Here is a 14,769-nt window from a genome sequence, read left to right as displayed (position 1 = left end):
AACATTATTGTTATTATTGTATACTTTATTTTGGGTTTTTTTTTTTAAATCAAAGTAAATTAATTTATTTTACTTTATTTATTTGAAAACACTTAGTTTTCTAAATATTTGATACCTCAGGTTTACTTTATTCTTTTATCTTCTTGTCAGGTTTTTTGCCTGCTTCCTGATTTAGTTTGGCAGTGAGTTGTGTTTTGTGTCTTGTATTTAGATTTCCTTTAATTGTATCTTTGATCTTGATTAATTTCAGCTGTTTCTTTTCCTCCAGCTGTTTCCTCTCTCCTTGATTGCCCTCAGTATCCTTTGGTGGAACATCTATTTGCCATCTATTTGTTCTGCTACATTCACTTTTCCAACAGCTTGAGTTTGCTATTTTTCTTCATGGACTTTTGACCTAATTAGAGGCTAGTTTTGATGTGGTTTTTTAAAATAAAATCCCAAACACAGACAGACCGTGGGAACAAATTTATTTCTATTTTGTCTCATGTACAGAAAGTTGAATCAATTTACAGTTTACAAACAACTGACCAGGTGAATGAAGCCGATGATTTACTGCACAGGATGAAGGCCTACAGCTCAGTCCTCTTGATGCTCTTAACTATCAAAAACATCCAGCGCGGTAGGTTGCCAGATTTGAAGTTTCCTCTCAGGGATTCGGTGTCAAATCGTTCACCAAATCTGAGAAAACACTTCATTAGCAAAACATAAACAAGCAAGAAAAGCCACAATTGCACAACTCAATACTTTCCATATCTGGTTCAAAAAAATAAAAGTACACTTACAGCAGTGGGCGCAACATTTTAGCAGGATTCGATTCATGGTTGTGCTATTCTTCAGACTTTGATTTACATCACATTTTCAGCTTGTTCCATAGGCTACTGACACAGGCTTATGAACAGCAAGCAAATGGTACAAAGGACCAACATGTCAGCATGACTTTTATACAGCCGTTTTCCCTTCATAAGCAACCCATTACTCTGCAAAAACCACCAACAAAACAGCCGTCAGCCTCGCTAAGTTCACAGTTGTTGAATAGGCAGTGGTGATGCTAGTAACAGCAGGAGCGTGTTGGTCAGTATGTTATCGTTGTAAACATTTACGACCGGAAGTGAATTTCGTTAGAACTGGATTAAGGGAAAAGTCAGTGTATCTTCATAAAGTTCATTTGGCAACACAGTCCAATGCATCATTTTGTGCCAAACATCCTTGTTATCAATAATAATAGTTAAAAAAAATCATTAAAAACACCCTATTCTACATTTAACATGCACATTGTATACACATAAAATCTCATATAGATCATACCATTTACAGGTTCCGTGAAAAAAGAGGATAGATACAAGAAATTAAGATATCCAAGGACGGAATAGCCGCAAGAAAAGTTGTCTGTTTTGGCAGGCATGCTCCCCAGAGTGACGCGTGTTGCTGTTGTTGTTACCGCAATGCAGTGTGCTTATCAGTGCCTGCCGATCTCGACAGTGAGTTTAGGTGACCGCTGACTGCATTTTAAAAAGGGACCGGCATGCCTATCACTCGATCCTATGTGAAAGAAGGCACTTACAGGAGAGAAGTGGTTCAGGCTCTGTCTACAGGCAACCCCCGCTGATCTCAGTAGGATATTTCAGAAATAGTAAGTCTTCAAGTAAAAGCGGTTTGGAACTACGCTTGTTTCTTGGCGTTTAGGGGTTGTCTAGCAGGAACTTGTAGGGGAGGGCTTTTGGTGCCTTCTGTTTATTTCATACATTCATATGCATGCAACCTTTCTATACCAAATGGTCTTTCAAATATCTGGGCATGTATTTACACAAGATAAATGGGTCATTCCATATAAAATCAGCCCAATCTGAAAAAAAAAAAAAAATCCCACCTGACCCCCTCAGAAGCTTCCATGGCTCCCCCCCCCCCCCTCAAATTTAATGAGGCCATGCAAATTTTTACCTTCATTCTATAAATACTGTCCAAGTTAAAGGCCCTCAAAGTACACAGGGTTTTACTTGAGTTTTTAACATCATAAATGTTAGAAACTGTGAGCAAATCAATGTTACACCATCTCCAAGTGTCACAGTCTAAAAGCCATAATGTTGCTTTTGATGAACACAGATTTTACATAAACAAATCTAATATTTCACCAGAGAAATGACATTGGTGCTCACATACTGTGTTTAATCATTTTGATAAATCACATTTATCCAAAAATTTTAGGTTCTAAAGAAGTTTTTCAAAATCCTTGAGGGTCTCCAAATTTTCTTTGGCCATTACTTTTGTTCAGCGCAAGTGTTCTCATATGTTGACCTATACTCAGAGCATCCACTCGTCCTGAGACCCTTTGGGTTGTGACAGAGTGGGTGTGAAATTGAAGTTTTTAACAGAGCTTTAATGTGAATTAAAAGGAGCTGAATTTTAAACCACTCTTAGGTATTTTGAGGGCTTATAATTGTAAAAATATCCACAGTATTAAGGTGAAATCTTACATTTCTTTATTACAGATGCTAAAGTTGTTGTATAAAAAATCTGCTGATTCAAACAGGGTCAGGTGGGAGGCACTGACTGATTTTTACTGGAATGACCCAAATGCAACAAAGTCTCTGCTGGCCAAAACTCTCACCAAGAGAAGAAAGGCAGAAATGCGTACTTTTGGCAAAATTGTACAGTAGATCACTGTGATATTACAGAGAAGATGGAGATGATGCTGAACAGTTCAAATCATTACTATTTGAGTACGTAATTACAACACATGAACACAGTACAGGAGGAAGAGGAAATCAAGAACATCCCTGAAGGAGCAAAATGCAAGTTGCACGTTGGACTTTATAATATTTCTGTAATCTGTTCACAAGAGCTCAATGACAAACTTTCACAACTTCCTCAGACAGGGAAGCTGTTTCGGAGTAGAGAAGAAAAAAGAAGCTCACATCTTCTACAGTCATTGTGAGCATCTGGGTAGAATTAGTCCAGGGAAAAAAACCTAATTTGCCAAGAATTCCCATCCGTCCCATAAAAAATGCCATCCACTTCCAAATACTCTGTAAGTATCAATCAATAAGTTATCAAATTATTAGCAAGTGCTCTATTCTTATATTTTGCTCTATAAAATGGCTATTTCCACAGTCAGTATGTGCAATGGCTCAGACCATGGTTCAGTGACAGGTGATAGGAGACGGGGTTCACAATAAACTGGACAGATTTCAATCTACAACTCAGTGGAAACCAGAGGGATTAACTGACAGTGAGGCTACGAGAGTAACTGGCAAACACAAAGGTCAAACAACAACCTGGATATGGATTGGTGAAGCAGTGGCTGTGCTTATTGTGACCTCCCTCTCGGTGATGTGAAAGACTCCTCTTTCACAAGGCTGTTATAGTTCCAGTGTTCATTCAAAAAGCTCACTTCCTGGGGTGGAAGACCATCAGAGGCCTGTCTTCGATCTTCTGCCAGGGGCTCTTCTTGTTCTCATCTTTGTCCTCGGAATCATCCTCTGGACTGGTCATGGAGTCGCGGCGGTTCTCGCTGTTGCTGCTGCGGCTGCTGTTCACGCGGCTGCGTCCTCTTCTAGGGATGGTGGATCCTCGGGAGGACGGGCCTTCGTCCAGAAGAGGGGTTAGGGAGTTCTCCTCGGGAGAGACGGGACGTCCCTCACTGCTGCTGGGCTCGCTGTGGTCAGGGTAGGCCAGCTTGGAGTAACTCTTCCCGCCGCTGCTGCTAACACCGTGGCCCTTCCGTCCTCCCGTCCCCCAGCGCTCATCTTTTCCCTTTCTATTTCCAGCTGATTTTCGCTCTTGGGCCTCCAGAGGCGGTTCCAGGTTGACATCCCGTGGAGTGCTGCTGGAGCCACCTCCGAATCCACCACCGCCACTGAGGTCATTCCCAACATCTATGTAGGAGTGGCGCACGTGAGCATTAGCTCGACCATCAAGAGAGATGAACCACGCCCTCGGGTGTTGTTTAACTCCAAGTTCCAGGAGCTTCTTCTCTGTCAGAGCTTGCAGTTCCCCGTTCATTTGAGCCATGGTGGAATCGTTGAATAGCACTGGGATGGTCACAGGTCCCCCGGATGAGTCAGATGCCCAGCTCGGTTCTTCAGAGTCGTCGCCTTGAGATCCTCCTTGCTGTTGCTGCTGCTGGCCTTGTTTCTGGGAGTGGTGGTGATGGTGCTGCTGGCCCCCTCCCATCTGTGTGCCATCTTTGTCGTGATCCTTCTGGTCCTTGCCATCTTTGCCAGAAAACTCAGATGGCAGGCGCATGTAGTGGGCGGGGATAACCAGGGTTGGCACCATGCTACGGTACATGTTCTCCTTCATCTGGTCAATGGAGCTGCAAAAGATGATCTGACCTGGTTGGGTGTTGAGGGAAGTAGGTCGGGCAAGGCTGTCTGCTGCTGCTGCGGAATAATCCGGAGGCTTGTCGGACTGGCTTGGGACGTAGCCTTGGAAGCGAGGTGGGGATGGGGGATCGGAGGAGTACCCTCGATTGTCGTTGGCGTTGTGGTGTCTGTGATAGTCGGACTCCTTGTTGTCTTTGGGGCTGTAGTTCCGGTTGTAGTCGTCATGCAGCAAAGGGCTGTCCAAGTTGTTGGTCTCTGTGGCACGTGTAACCTTCATGGGGAAGCTTTCACTCCGTTGGGAACCTGACGCATTTTTACCCTTTGCGTGTCGTAGCATGTGGGCTGGAACATGCTTAGTTAAATCCTCCCTTGAACTCTGGTAGTCTCGCGATGGCGACAAGTCAGATTTGTCATTGGAGGGGCCTGATTCGACATGGCCTCCACAGATCAGATTTAGCCGTGACGTGGATGTGCCCTGGTCTCTCTTAGCACCGTTTAGATTGGACGTGTGAGGTTTGCCTTGCTGTCGACGTGGTTTCAGACACTTCCGTCTGAAAGATAAACAAAAACTGAAAGTCAGAAGGAAGCAAAACAGCTGCAAAAAAGGGGAGGGATTTCAAAAACTGTCTAATGAAGCAGGAACCCCATAAAGCCAGTTTTTAAGACCTTTATCATAGGCAAGATCAGTACATCGCTGGAAAAAACAGGTACACTATCTGACGCATGCTTCTTGCCCTCTGGTGGATTATTTGTGTACTGCAGTACTCAATAGCTCCCTTAATTTGTCAAAGTTCCATTTCAAATAAAGTATGAATGCTTATTGTACACAGTAAACTTTTAATTAGTTTTTCATATGTTATTTTATAGTAAAAAAAAAGGAAACATGTCTACTGGAGTATCTTTGCTCAAAATAAGCTTTCTTCGGACCTTAATTAAGCCCACATTTAAAATAAGCTGTTTTGGATGTGTAGAACAAGCCCGTCCTCTGGTAAGCTATTTTCCTTATAATTGGTCACCCCTCATAAACAGCAGGTGGGTGTGGTCCTAATTTATTGATAGTAGAAAAAAATAGGCTTTGCAGGACTAAAATAAACCCACGTTTTGCTACAAATAGAAACCTAAAAGTGAGACCTGGACCTATGCTCCCCACACCTGCAGTAGTAGAGCAGCACACAGAGCAAGATGAGCACCAACAGGGCCAGCGATCCCAGGATGGAGAGCAGGAACAGAGTGTGGTAGGTGGTGATATCCCTCAAGCCTGGATGAGACAAACCTAAACCTGCAAGACATCATTGCAAAAGTTAACTCAGATTCATTCATAGCATGTCAGCTCCCTATTATGCTGTCCAAACAACTGCTAGTTTGTCTGTAAAGTGAGTGAGGAGGAAAGAATTTGATTTACATTGATCATGAAATAATCAGGAACTTGGTTCAGCTGATAATAGCTACATGACGCCACCCATTGGTTTTGCTGTCACCATCTTGGTGTCTGTTTCAGCCGGAGGAGTCACCCCCTGGTGGCCATTAAAAACGGATGCAAGTTTAAGGAAGCTATCATTTTTCATACGATCAATGCTTCAAACTCAAGGCTATTTAACCTTGTCCTACAAAATCACCTTGTTTATTGATTTATTATTGAGTTCCTCAGGGACGATAAAGTGAATCTTATAGTAAAGGCTTCTCCAGCTTCTTGTTATCTGTGTTTCCACAGCAGTAAAAAGGCACATGAAGAGTCACCAGTTAACATTTTACCAATAACAGCCATTTCATTTTCAATACCTGAAGACGTCGGAAAGGCAGCCAACCAGTATCCCATCTGAGGAACCACGACGTTCCAGACAAACTGCGTCCCGTCCTTTTTGATGTAGCCCGTCCCGTTCCGAACCCACAGCCCTGGAGGAAAGAAAATGATCAGCAGCCTCTAAGTACAGTCATACATACATAGTTTACATTAATAAAAGACTATTTGTAAGTTTTAGCACACAGCTTACCCGTCTTTGGCTGATACAGCCAAGCGGGCACACTCGTGGCCATCCTGTTTCGGGTGTCTGATGGTAGCGGCACAGAGATGTGGATCGGATCTGAAACGCGGATCACGCTGCCATCTTTATCAAAAAGCTGAATGCTGACCACTGCCAGCGCCGTCAAGTCCATCCACCCAGTTTCTGCACCTGTATTGGTGGTGAGGCACAAATACAAACAGCTAAAAATGAACAGAATAATAACTCTGATCTTCATTTTGCTACCAGAGGGTGGTATACGAGTGACTATAAATGACAATAAATTAGCAAAGTAGCAGCAATTTATTTACAGCAAGCTTATAGTCAGATCTGGGACAACTATTTCTAAAACACACTAAAATATCCATGCAAACTGCGGTGCAAAATTTTATTGGAAAGACCTAGAAATGAAACCTCCTCAGATGATCCAGAAAGGCACAGAAACTTGGACCACACTGTAACATCAGTTTGACAGACTGACACTGACCTGAGCTGTTGGTCTCTTGGCCCAGCAGGAAGGGGAATCCCCCGATTTCATACTGGCTCCTGGCTGTGGTCAGCACAGCAGTGAGTGCTGTGTAGTTGGAGCTGGACGGCAGCTGAATGGACTTCCTCTGGAGCTGCACCAGCGGCTGGTTACGAGCCCCTGAAAAAGAAACAATCCCCCTCCTCACAGTCTATCACGCCTACAACCACCGTGTTTGTTTCTAAAGCTCAAAAAGGTGTAACGATATATGTGTGAGTGCATCACAGCTGTACGGAGGCGGCTGCGACTGAGCTATATTTGTAATAATAACGCACAGCTCTTCTAGGCTTAAGGTTGTGGAGAGGGGTGTGAATCCTTAATTATGGCTTATCTGTTTGTTTGTTTATCTCATTATTAGCAGGATTGTGGAGGATTTGCCACAAAATTTCTTGAAAGATGGAGACTGCTACAACTCAGAAGTGGTTAATTTTTGGAGTGGATCCAACCCTGGATCCAGTAACTGTTTAACCATAGACAAGAAAAACTGGTTACACGTTCACAAATATGCATTACTTCGCACTGAAGTAAGTAAAATTAGGAAAAAGAAAACAAACCTGATCAAAATACCTGCTGGGATCCAGGAATTTCATTTATACAGGGAGTGGAGGGAATACAGTACAGTCTCAGAGCTCTGCTGTTGTGTAACGGCTCAGTCACAGGAGGGTAAAAACAGGAACCACTGAACTGCTCAGTAATTGATCACAATAGTTGTGGTGACCAAATGTTCACCCAGAAGTTTAATGTGCAACGCCCTCAACCTGTCCACTCTCAATACAAAGTTGTATCGAATTTGTATTCCATTTTTATCTTATTGTATATTTTATTCTATTCTGTACAGTTGTGTACATTACAGTATATTATTCATATTGTATTCTAATTTTTGCTATATAACTTTTGCACTGTCCACTTCCTGCTGTGACAAAACAAATTTCCCACATGTGGGACTAATAAAGGTTATCTTATCTTTATCTTATCTCATCTGGTTGCCAGTTGGTTGTATTCTGGTTATATTCCTACACAGGTGAGGTGTCAGAGGTGTCGTGTGTGGATGCGAGGAAGAGATGACCCAAACGCAGGACATTAATTTATGAAGGATTACCACGGTGTTTATTATGGGCTGGATGAACAAATATTGACTGACTGACTGATTGAACTGAAAACACACACAGAAACAGCAGTGACAACATCAATGACAAGACAATGAACTGATGAAACTGAGGGACTTAAATACACAGGCTAAATGATGAGTGATTAGGGGCAGGTGAGTAAACAGCTGGACTCAATCTGACTAATGATAAATGGGAAGATAACTAGAACATAATGCACACAGACTAGGGCTAACACAATAAAACAGGAAGTGGAACATACGGAAGATAAACAGTGAATATGAACTGAAAATACCGGGTCAACGACCCAGGAAACCTGACATGAGGCTGTCGAGCACCATTGTAATTGTGCAGTTAAAGTGCCCCTGAAGCAACGGCATCGCTGTCTGTGGATTCATTTCTACATTTCTGTTTCAGATCTTTGAGTTTCAGGCTGAACTCTGAACATAAGCCAGTTAGTGTGAACTTCTGTGCAACAGATTTGCTATTTTCCGCATTTTGTTGCAGTTAATCACCAAAATGTCACAAACAGATTGCATGTAATTAGCAACTTGCCTCCTTTCAAATGCAAATTTATATCCGTCTGTCTCTTCTTACTGAATTTTATTGCTAATTTGACACACCAAGATTGCTTTCAAGACCAAGACAGCAACTGATTGGGAGTGGGTGCAGAACCAATTCAAAACAACCATTTAAAAGGCAACGAGATTGCGAGATTGTGATGATTTGCAATAATTCTGGTATTGAAAAATAAAAAATAAAAGCTCAAATGGCCAAACTGAACAATCCAAATCACCACAACAGGACTATCGTTTTCTAATGAGTCTATATTATATTAAATATGTTCTGCATGAGGCTTTTTTTAGAGGCTGTTTTTACCTGGAGACCCAGAGAGCACCTGCAGGACGTCATCGTACAGAATAAGAGTTCCCGGCCTCTGAACGAGCAGGTACAGGCTGACTGCTGCATACACTACAAGAAGAAGAAAATGAAATCAGCAGATTTCACAGGTGCAGGAACACTGCTGAGACAGAGTTTGTTTTACGACTCAAAATAATAAAAATAACCATCATCTAGGCAAAAGCAGCTCCATAACCTCAAGGCTAAAGGAAAAAAACTGGATTCTGTGGGTGAATTACACATGACGCAGTTTTTAAATCCAGTCTCCTCGTCCTCATTGACAGGCCCGACTGAGATTTGAAAACTCCAGCGACAAAACAAAAAAGACATCTTTTTATTCCCACAATTAGAAACAAGAGATCCTGTGATCCTGTTCTAAAAAAAACCTGAGCTGTGGCACTACCAGGCTTTATGCAACAGAAATGCTGCTTCCATTTTAATCACAGCAGTATTGAAGCCCAGCGCACCCTTTGGAGTAACCTTAAAATGGATGAGGTAGGTCAACAGGTAAAAAATACTTTTTATACTTTTTAGGTTTTATTATCTACTGGATGTATATAAAAGATGGACATAGCATCTAATGTTTCTATATCCGACATTTTAAAGGCTCAACGTTACCGTTACGGTACTTGCCAAGTAGAGAAAAAAGCAAACAAGTCGTAAAATGCGCTGGACTTACGCGGGATGCGGCTGGAGTGCCAGGGCACAGAGTTGGTGACGTAGTCTTGTTTGGAGGCTGTAATAATGACCCATGTTCCCGCACGGTACAGGAAGCTGACTCTCACCACGCCATCCTTGCCAGCACGGCTGGACGCCAACAGGGTCTGGTTGCCGTGTACTTCCACCTGAGCGTCTGCCAACTGGGACAGGTCGCTGTTGTCGAACACCTGGACTCTTATTTGCACCTCTGCAAGGAGAAAAATAGGGAGAGTAATTAGCCAGTAGCTAACTGATGAGTGTTTTGAACAAACAAGGCTAATATTTAGTCAATTATTGAACAAAATAAAAGATATTTCTTCTATAACATTTCTGTCATATTAAAAACGAAGCTTTCCGATTCACCAGTCTTGTGTCGTCTCATTAAACTGCAGTTTTAAAGATCTAATTACACTTGAGTATGGCTCAATTTATCAAGTCACCCTCAGCTGTCCTACAAGGACGGCATACTTATGCAGCAGCGTTACAATGTCATTCAAAATGACCTACACGGAGCGAAGGCCGCATAATTACCATGAAACACAGCATGTGCCCCAACAGGTGAAATAAAAACATTAAATACACTTTGTATTTTATTTACTATAATAATTAGAATTGCCTGAGGAGATAATCAGGCTTTAGGTTTAATCACATTAACAGAGATGGTTTTTGTATTAAAAGTTTTCTGAAAAGTTATGTTTAAAAATGGTAATGTTAAATTTCCTCAGTTAATTACTTACATTAAATAAGTTCAAATTAAAGTAATTAATGATTTTTGCTATAAGTGTTCAGAAAGTTTATGTTTAAATATGCAAATATATTCCTATTAAGTAAGTATTAAATTACATACGTACAAGTGACAAAATTGGGTTAAATAAACATTTTAACTTCATTTTTCCATAAAAGAAAGATAATAGAAGCAAAATGGCCCAATATTTAAAAACATATGTTTTTGTCTATAGTTAGCAAACAGCACTGTTAAATCATCTAACAGTTCATATCGACTCATAGATATTCAGGATGTTTAGCTGGCAATAATATTTTTTGTGCTGATGAAAAAAAGTCATGGTGATTCTCAGTATTAACTTACTTTCATGTATATAAAAGGTAGTTTCGTTTTTTAAAACAATGAAATCTCTTTTGCATGACTCTATTAGACTAAATTCAGTTTTATTTGTATAGCGCCAAATCACAGCAACAGTGACCTCAGGGTGCTTTATGTTCTGAAGTATGTTATAAAATAACACAGCAAAAACCGCAATGATGAGCAAGTGCTTTGGCGACAGCAGGAAGGAAAAACTCCCCTCTAACAGGAAGAAAACTCTGGCATAGCCATTAAGGGAAGGGAAGTTATCTGCCACGACTGGCTCGGGGGTGAGTGGAGGGGGACAGGACAAAGAACCGCTGTGGAAGTAAGCCAGAGATAAATAATAAGTAATAATTAAAGCAGAGTGGTGTATAAACACACAGCGAGTGGAACAAAAATCTAAATAATCTTATTTATCCTTTACTAAGCATTTTAGCCCCTCCCACTTTAAGCTGGCTTTCTTGTGATTGGTTGACCCTTGTAAACTGAAGGTTTGAACATCAGGTGGGTGGGGCTTCTGTGCCTGAGATGAGAGCTTAAAGGTATCTCCTCTTACTGACATCACACAGATCCAAGACCAGAAAAAAGTTGCTTAAAGCTGAATGTGTAGGTCAGTCTGCAGCATGATCTATTGTGCATCCACCATAGTAACAATATATCTACGTGACAGAAAATTAGGAAAAGCATAATAGGTCTCCTTTAAGGGCATCGGCGACTATAACATCACCAGGAGGTGTAACTTATGTTGACCCCACAGCATGTATATTATGAGTCAACAGATGTGACTGATGAAGAATGCATTCAGAGTTTTAAATGTATTGACCGGTGAGCTGTGTGCGCTGCTGCTGCAGACTAATCACTTCCAGCGGGGGATGATTGTTGTTGTTAGTTTGATGATGATGTTTGTAGTCATCACAGCCACACCCGCCATAAATCCGTTGCGTGGCTATTTCCGCCCCTCATCCCCTCATCATTCTTGTCAGCTCGGGAACATTTTCTCATCTCGTCTCTTGGACGACGTAGATGTGGGTCATGCTGGGGATGTTCCCATGGATACAAGCTGACACTCCAAAAAGCTGGCTTGTTGTGTTTCAGTCCCTGAAGGACTGTGAGCTAAAACCGCGCAGGCCTCCAGTGACAAACCCCTCGATGCACAACTCTTCCAGAGACAGCAGCTAATGGCTGCATTCAGATAATAAGCAGTATGTTTGTGTGTGGGTGTTTGTGTGTCCATATCCACGGTGCATGCATAAATGCTGCCATCCATTAACATAAATTGTCCAATAAAGGCTCCTTTGTGTGTGTGTGTGTGTGTGTGTGTGTGTGTGTGTGTGTGTGTGTGTGTGTGTGTGTGTGTGTGTAGAGAGGATTTCCTCAATCTGGGCTCCTCACTTGAAGGCTTGAAGCAGCTCCATTGATACAAACACAGAGAGTCACAGTGAGACGCAGTGGGAATTTTTCACTCCCTCAGTGTCCTTCAGAAGTGATTCAGTAGACGCATCTCAAAACACAACTTAAATTCACCGAATGGTTGTCAAAATCGAAGGCAGGAAGCCTCTTATTTCTTGTACAGTTTGTGCTTTTCTTTTAATATAATCGCCATAAACTCTTCTTTAGGGACTGAAATGTCAAAGTGCCATTGTTTTTGAACCCATTATATGTTTTACAGGAAGATTATTTAAAGGCTCTGATTGTGTTTATCATACCTGCGCTGTTTCTGTTATCTCTGACGTTATGTTTTAAAGTCATATGCAAAAAGGAGTAAACCTGACTCAATACGGATGCAAAGAAAAATCTGCAGATGGATTACGCTTTGGTGTAAGCTTGTTTTGATTTAATCTATTTCCTTCCAAAACAAGCAACATCTCCACCAACCCAGATAGCAAACAATGTATGGTCTGTGTTTCACATCTGGAGTTTACTTATTAGTAATGTTTGGCCTCGACTAACTCAGGCTTTGTCAATTAAATGACCAACTGTTAGAAAAGAGTTAAATGTTCACAGAAATTCAGTGTAACATCATAAAAAGGAACGAGTGAGCCAATATTTGGTCTTACAGGGTAAGAAAATGATTTTAAAAAATGTGTTGTTTTTTTTAACTAACACATGTTTGGACTTGCTTTCAGCCACATGTGCAGTTTTCTCATGGGCCACATTTGTCTTCGACCAACAATGTTGGCTGAGGGTGAATCTGGCTGCTCTGACTCAGTCACAGGACCACAGTGCAAGGGCCTGATCTCAGATGTGTCAAAGAACACCTGCCAGGGCTGTAACCGAGCAGTAAGTACATAAAGCGGCACAACTTAGACCCGAATGTGTCAGCAATCTGACATTTCTAAATACAGGAATAGATTTGTAGCATTGTGCAAATGCTTGCAGGTCAGGAGAACTGCTGAGCTGTTCCCGAAACAAGCCTGACGCATCAATTAAATGACAATTTCCTCCCTCGAGGCAAAGGTGCAAAATCTATGTTAAAAAGTTAGTTTAACAGACAAAACATTTCTTAAAGGAGAGGTGGAAGCAGCATTCAGAACCTTTTTCTAAAAGTAAAAGTGACAATATGAAAACTAAAGTGAAGAATTATCAATAGAAATCCACTTTTCACTGCACAGAATAAAAGATACAGGACCACTAAAGAACATTTTAGGAACGGTTTCGCAATCTTCTGTAGTTCCAGGTTATTATTAGCTTGCTTTTGAGACTCTACAAATAAGGACGATGATTAAAAAGAAGAACATTTCCTTCTACGGTGTGGAGCTGTAAACGGAGAAGGTCACAACAGGAAAGCACTGCAAGTGCAAGTAACTCAAATACTGTATACTCAGTTACATTCCTGCACTCTCTGTGCCTGTGACCATTCATGCATGTCAAAAATAGCTTCAGGCATGCATAATGCAATGTAATTACATAATGTCCTTAAACATGCACCACAATAATATAAACACGGAGTATGTTAAGGCCTCTGCTGAAGCATTATTTAACGGAACAATAGCGCGGGGGGGGGGGGGGGGGGGGGGGGGGTTCTCATGCAGGGGAATTGATTTTGGAGTGAAGAAATCTAAAATGTTGGCTCAGGGACTGACACATTTCCAAGACCGCAGGCCCCCCTGCTCTCACCGTTACTCACTGTGCAAAGCAACAATGACACACATGAAGGCCCGGCTTAGTTGGGCCTGACACTGCACAGGAACAACAGACTCGGGCCTGCGCTCACATCTGAATCTCTCACATCTGCACAGCACGGGGACATAACCAGCTCACGGCCACCAGCGTGGCCTCTCTGTCAAAGCAACTCGCAGATATTAAAGAATCTATACCGCCAAAAGACGACGCTATCCCGGGGCAAGCACGGCAAAAAGCCTCGTCTGTAATTAACCGTAAATATCTTTCAGGTTGCCATAAAATCAGGGCGCATCGCTGCACAGATCGACTGATTGTCGACAAAAGCCGTAAAAATGCAACCACTCCCATCTCCTCATTGTGCCGCATCCCCCGTATGGCGAGCTTACCCAGTGCTCCCTGATCTGGAAGAGATTTGGCCAGCGCCTCCCAGACCGCGCACACCGACACGAAGAGGAGCAAACGGGAGATGCAGTTGGCTGGCATCCTTGCAGCTACATCTCTAGTCCCAGACCGGCGGCCGTGTGTCCATATTTCTGATTTTTTCCCCCCTTCAGACGTCTTTGAATGGAGCCGAGATGCTGCCGACTGTGTGGGCTTCGCCTTGTTTTTATTGTCTGAGGAGGAGCGCAGGAAAGAGAGCTACGTTTCCCTCTGCTGATCTCCAGTGGAACAGCGACCCATCTGCACTACTCTGATACCAATCTGGACCCTTCATGGACCTTGAATCGGGAGGTCAAAGTCCCTGCTCAAATAGTGATTATTAATTATTAGATTATTAATCTCAGTTTTTCATCTTTTTTTTAATCAATCAATGCGTGAAACAGAGGGCATCTTTAAAAGCCTGTATTAGGATAAACCTCAATAACAGACCGGTAATTACTTCAACCAAAATAATAATCTAGTTCATCAGCATTAAACAAGGACAGATAACAGCAGGATAATGCAGTGTTGTTTCTGATGGCATCCGTCATAATAGGTGCTGACCTTTTGCTAACCATGTATTTTAGAG

The 14,769-nt window shown here is 42.0% G+C and overlaps 1 protein-coding gene across 1 annotated transcript; it reads right to left on the bottom strand.

Annotated features, from left to right (window-relative positions):
- Positions 1–1,903: 1,903 nt before the first annotated feature.
- fam171a2b (family with sequence similarity 171 member A2b) lies at positions 1,904–14,413 on the bottom strand. Its single transcript, XM_085285379.1, has 8 exons — positions 14,147–14,413; positions 9,534–9,761; positions 8,834–8,926; positions 6,810–6,968; positions 6,314–6,493; positions 6,102–6,215; positions 5,475–5,601; positions 1,904–4,873 (listed from the first exon to the last, which is right to left on the bottom strand). The coding sequence occupies exons 1-8, from the start codon at positions 14,241–14,243 to the stop codon at positions 3,385–3,387; spliced, it is 2,487 nt and encodes an 828-aa protein (XP_085141505.1). The 5' UTR covers positions 14,244–14,413; the 3' UTR covers positions 1,904–3,384.
- Positions 14,414–14,769: the final 356 nt, after the last annotated feature.

This window comes from Mchenga conophoros, linkage group LG8, assembly GCF_057382185.1.
Source record: "Mchenga conophoros isolate Kocher_MC1m ecotype Shallow Benthic linkage group LG8, M_conophoros_male_GT1.1, whole genome shotgun sequence".
Taxonomy (NCBI): Eukaryota; Metazoa; Chordata; class Actinopteri; order Cichliformes; family Cichlidae; genus Mchenga; species Mchenga conophoros.
Note: the sequence above shows the minus strand (reverse complement) of the source record. Positions and strands in the feature narration are given on the sequence as shown.

What these genes read in the sequence shown, in the direction of transcription:
- fam171a2b (XM_085285379.1), bottom strand. Translation starts at nt 14,243, where the DNA reads ATGCCAGCCAACTGCATCTCCCGTTTGCTCCTCTTCGTGTCGGTGTGC. An exon ending in TCCAGATCAGGGAGCACTGG is followed by an intron (nt 9,762 to 14,146) that starts GTAAGCTCGCCA and finishes TTCTCCTTGCAG; the next exon opens with AGGTGCAAATAAGAGTCCAG. An exon ending in GCTGTATCAGCCAAAGACGG is followed by an intron (nt 6,216 to 6,313) that starts GTAAGCTGTGTG and finishes TCTTTCCTCCAG; the next exon opens with GGCTGTGGGTTCGGAACGGG.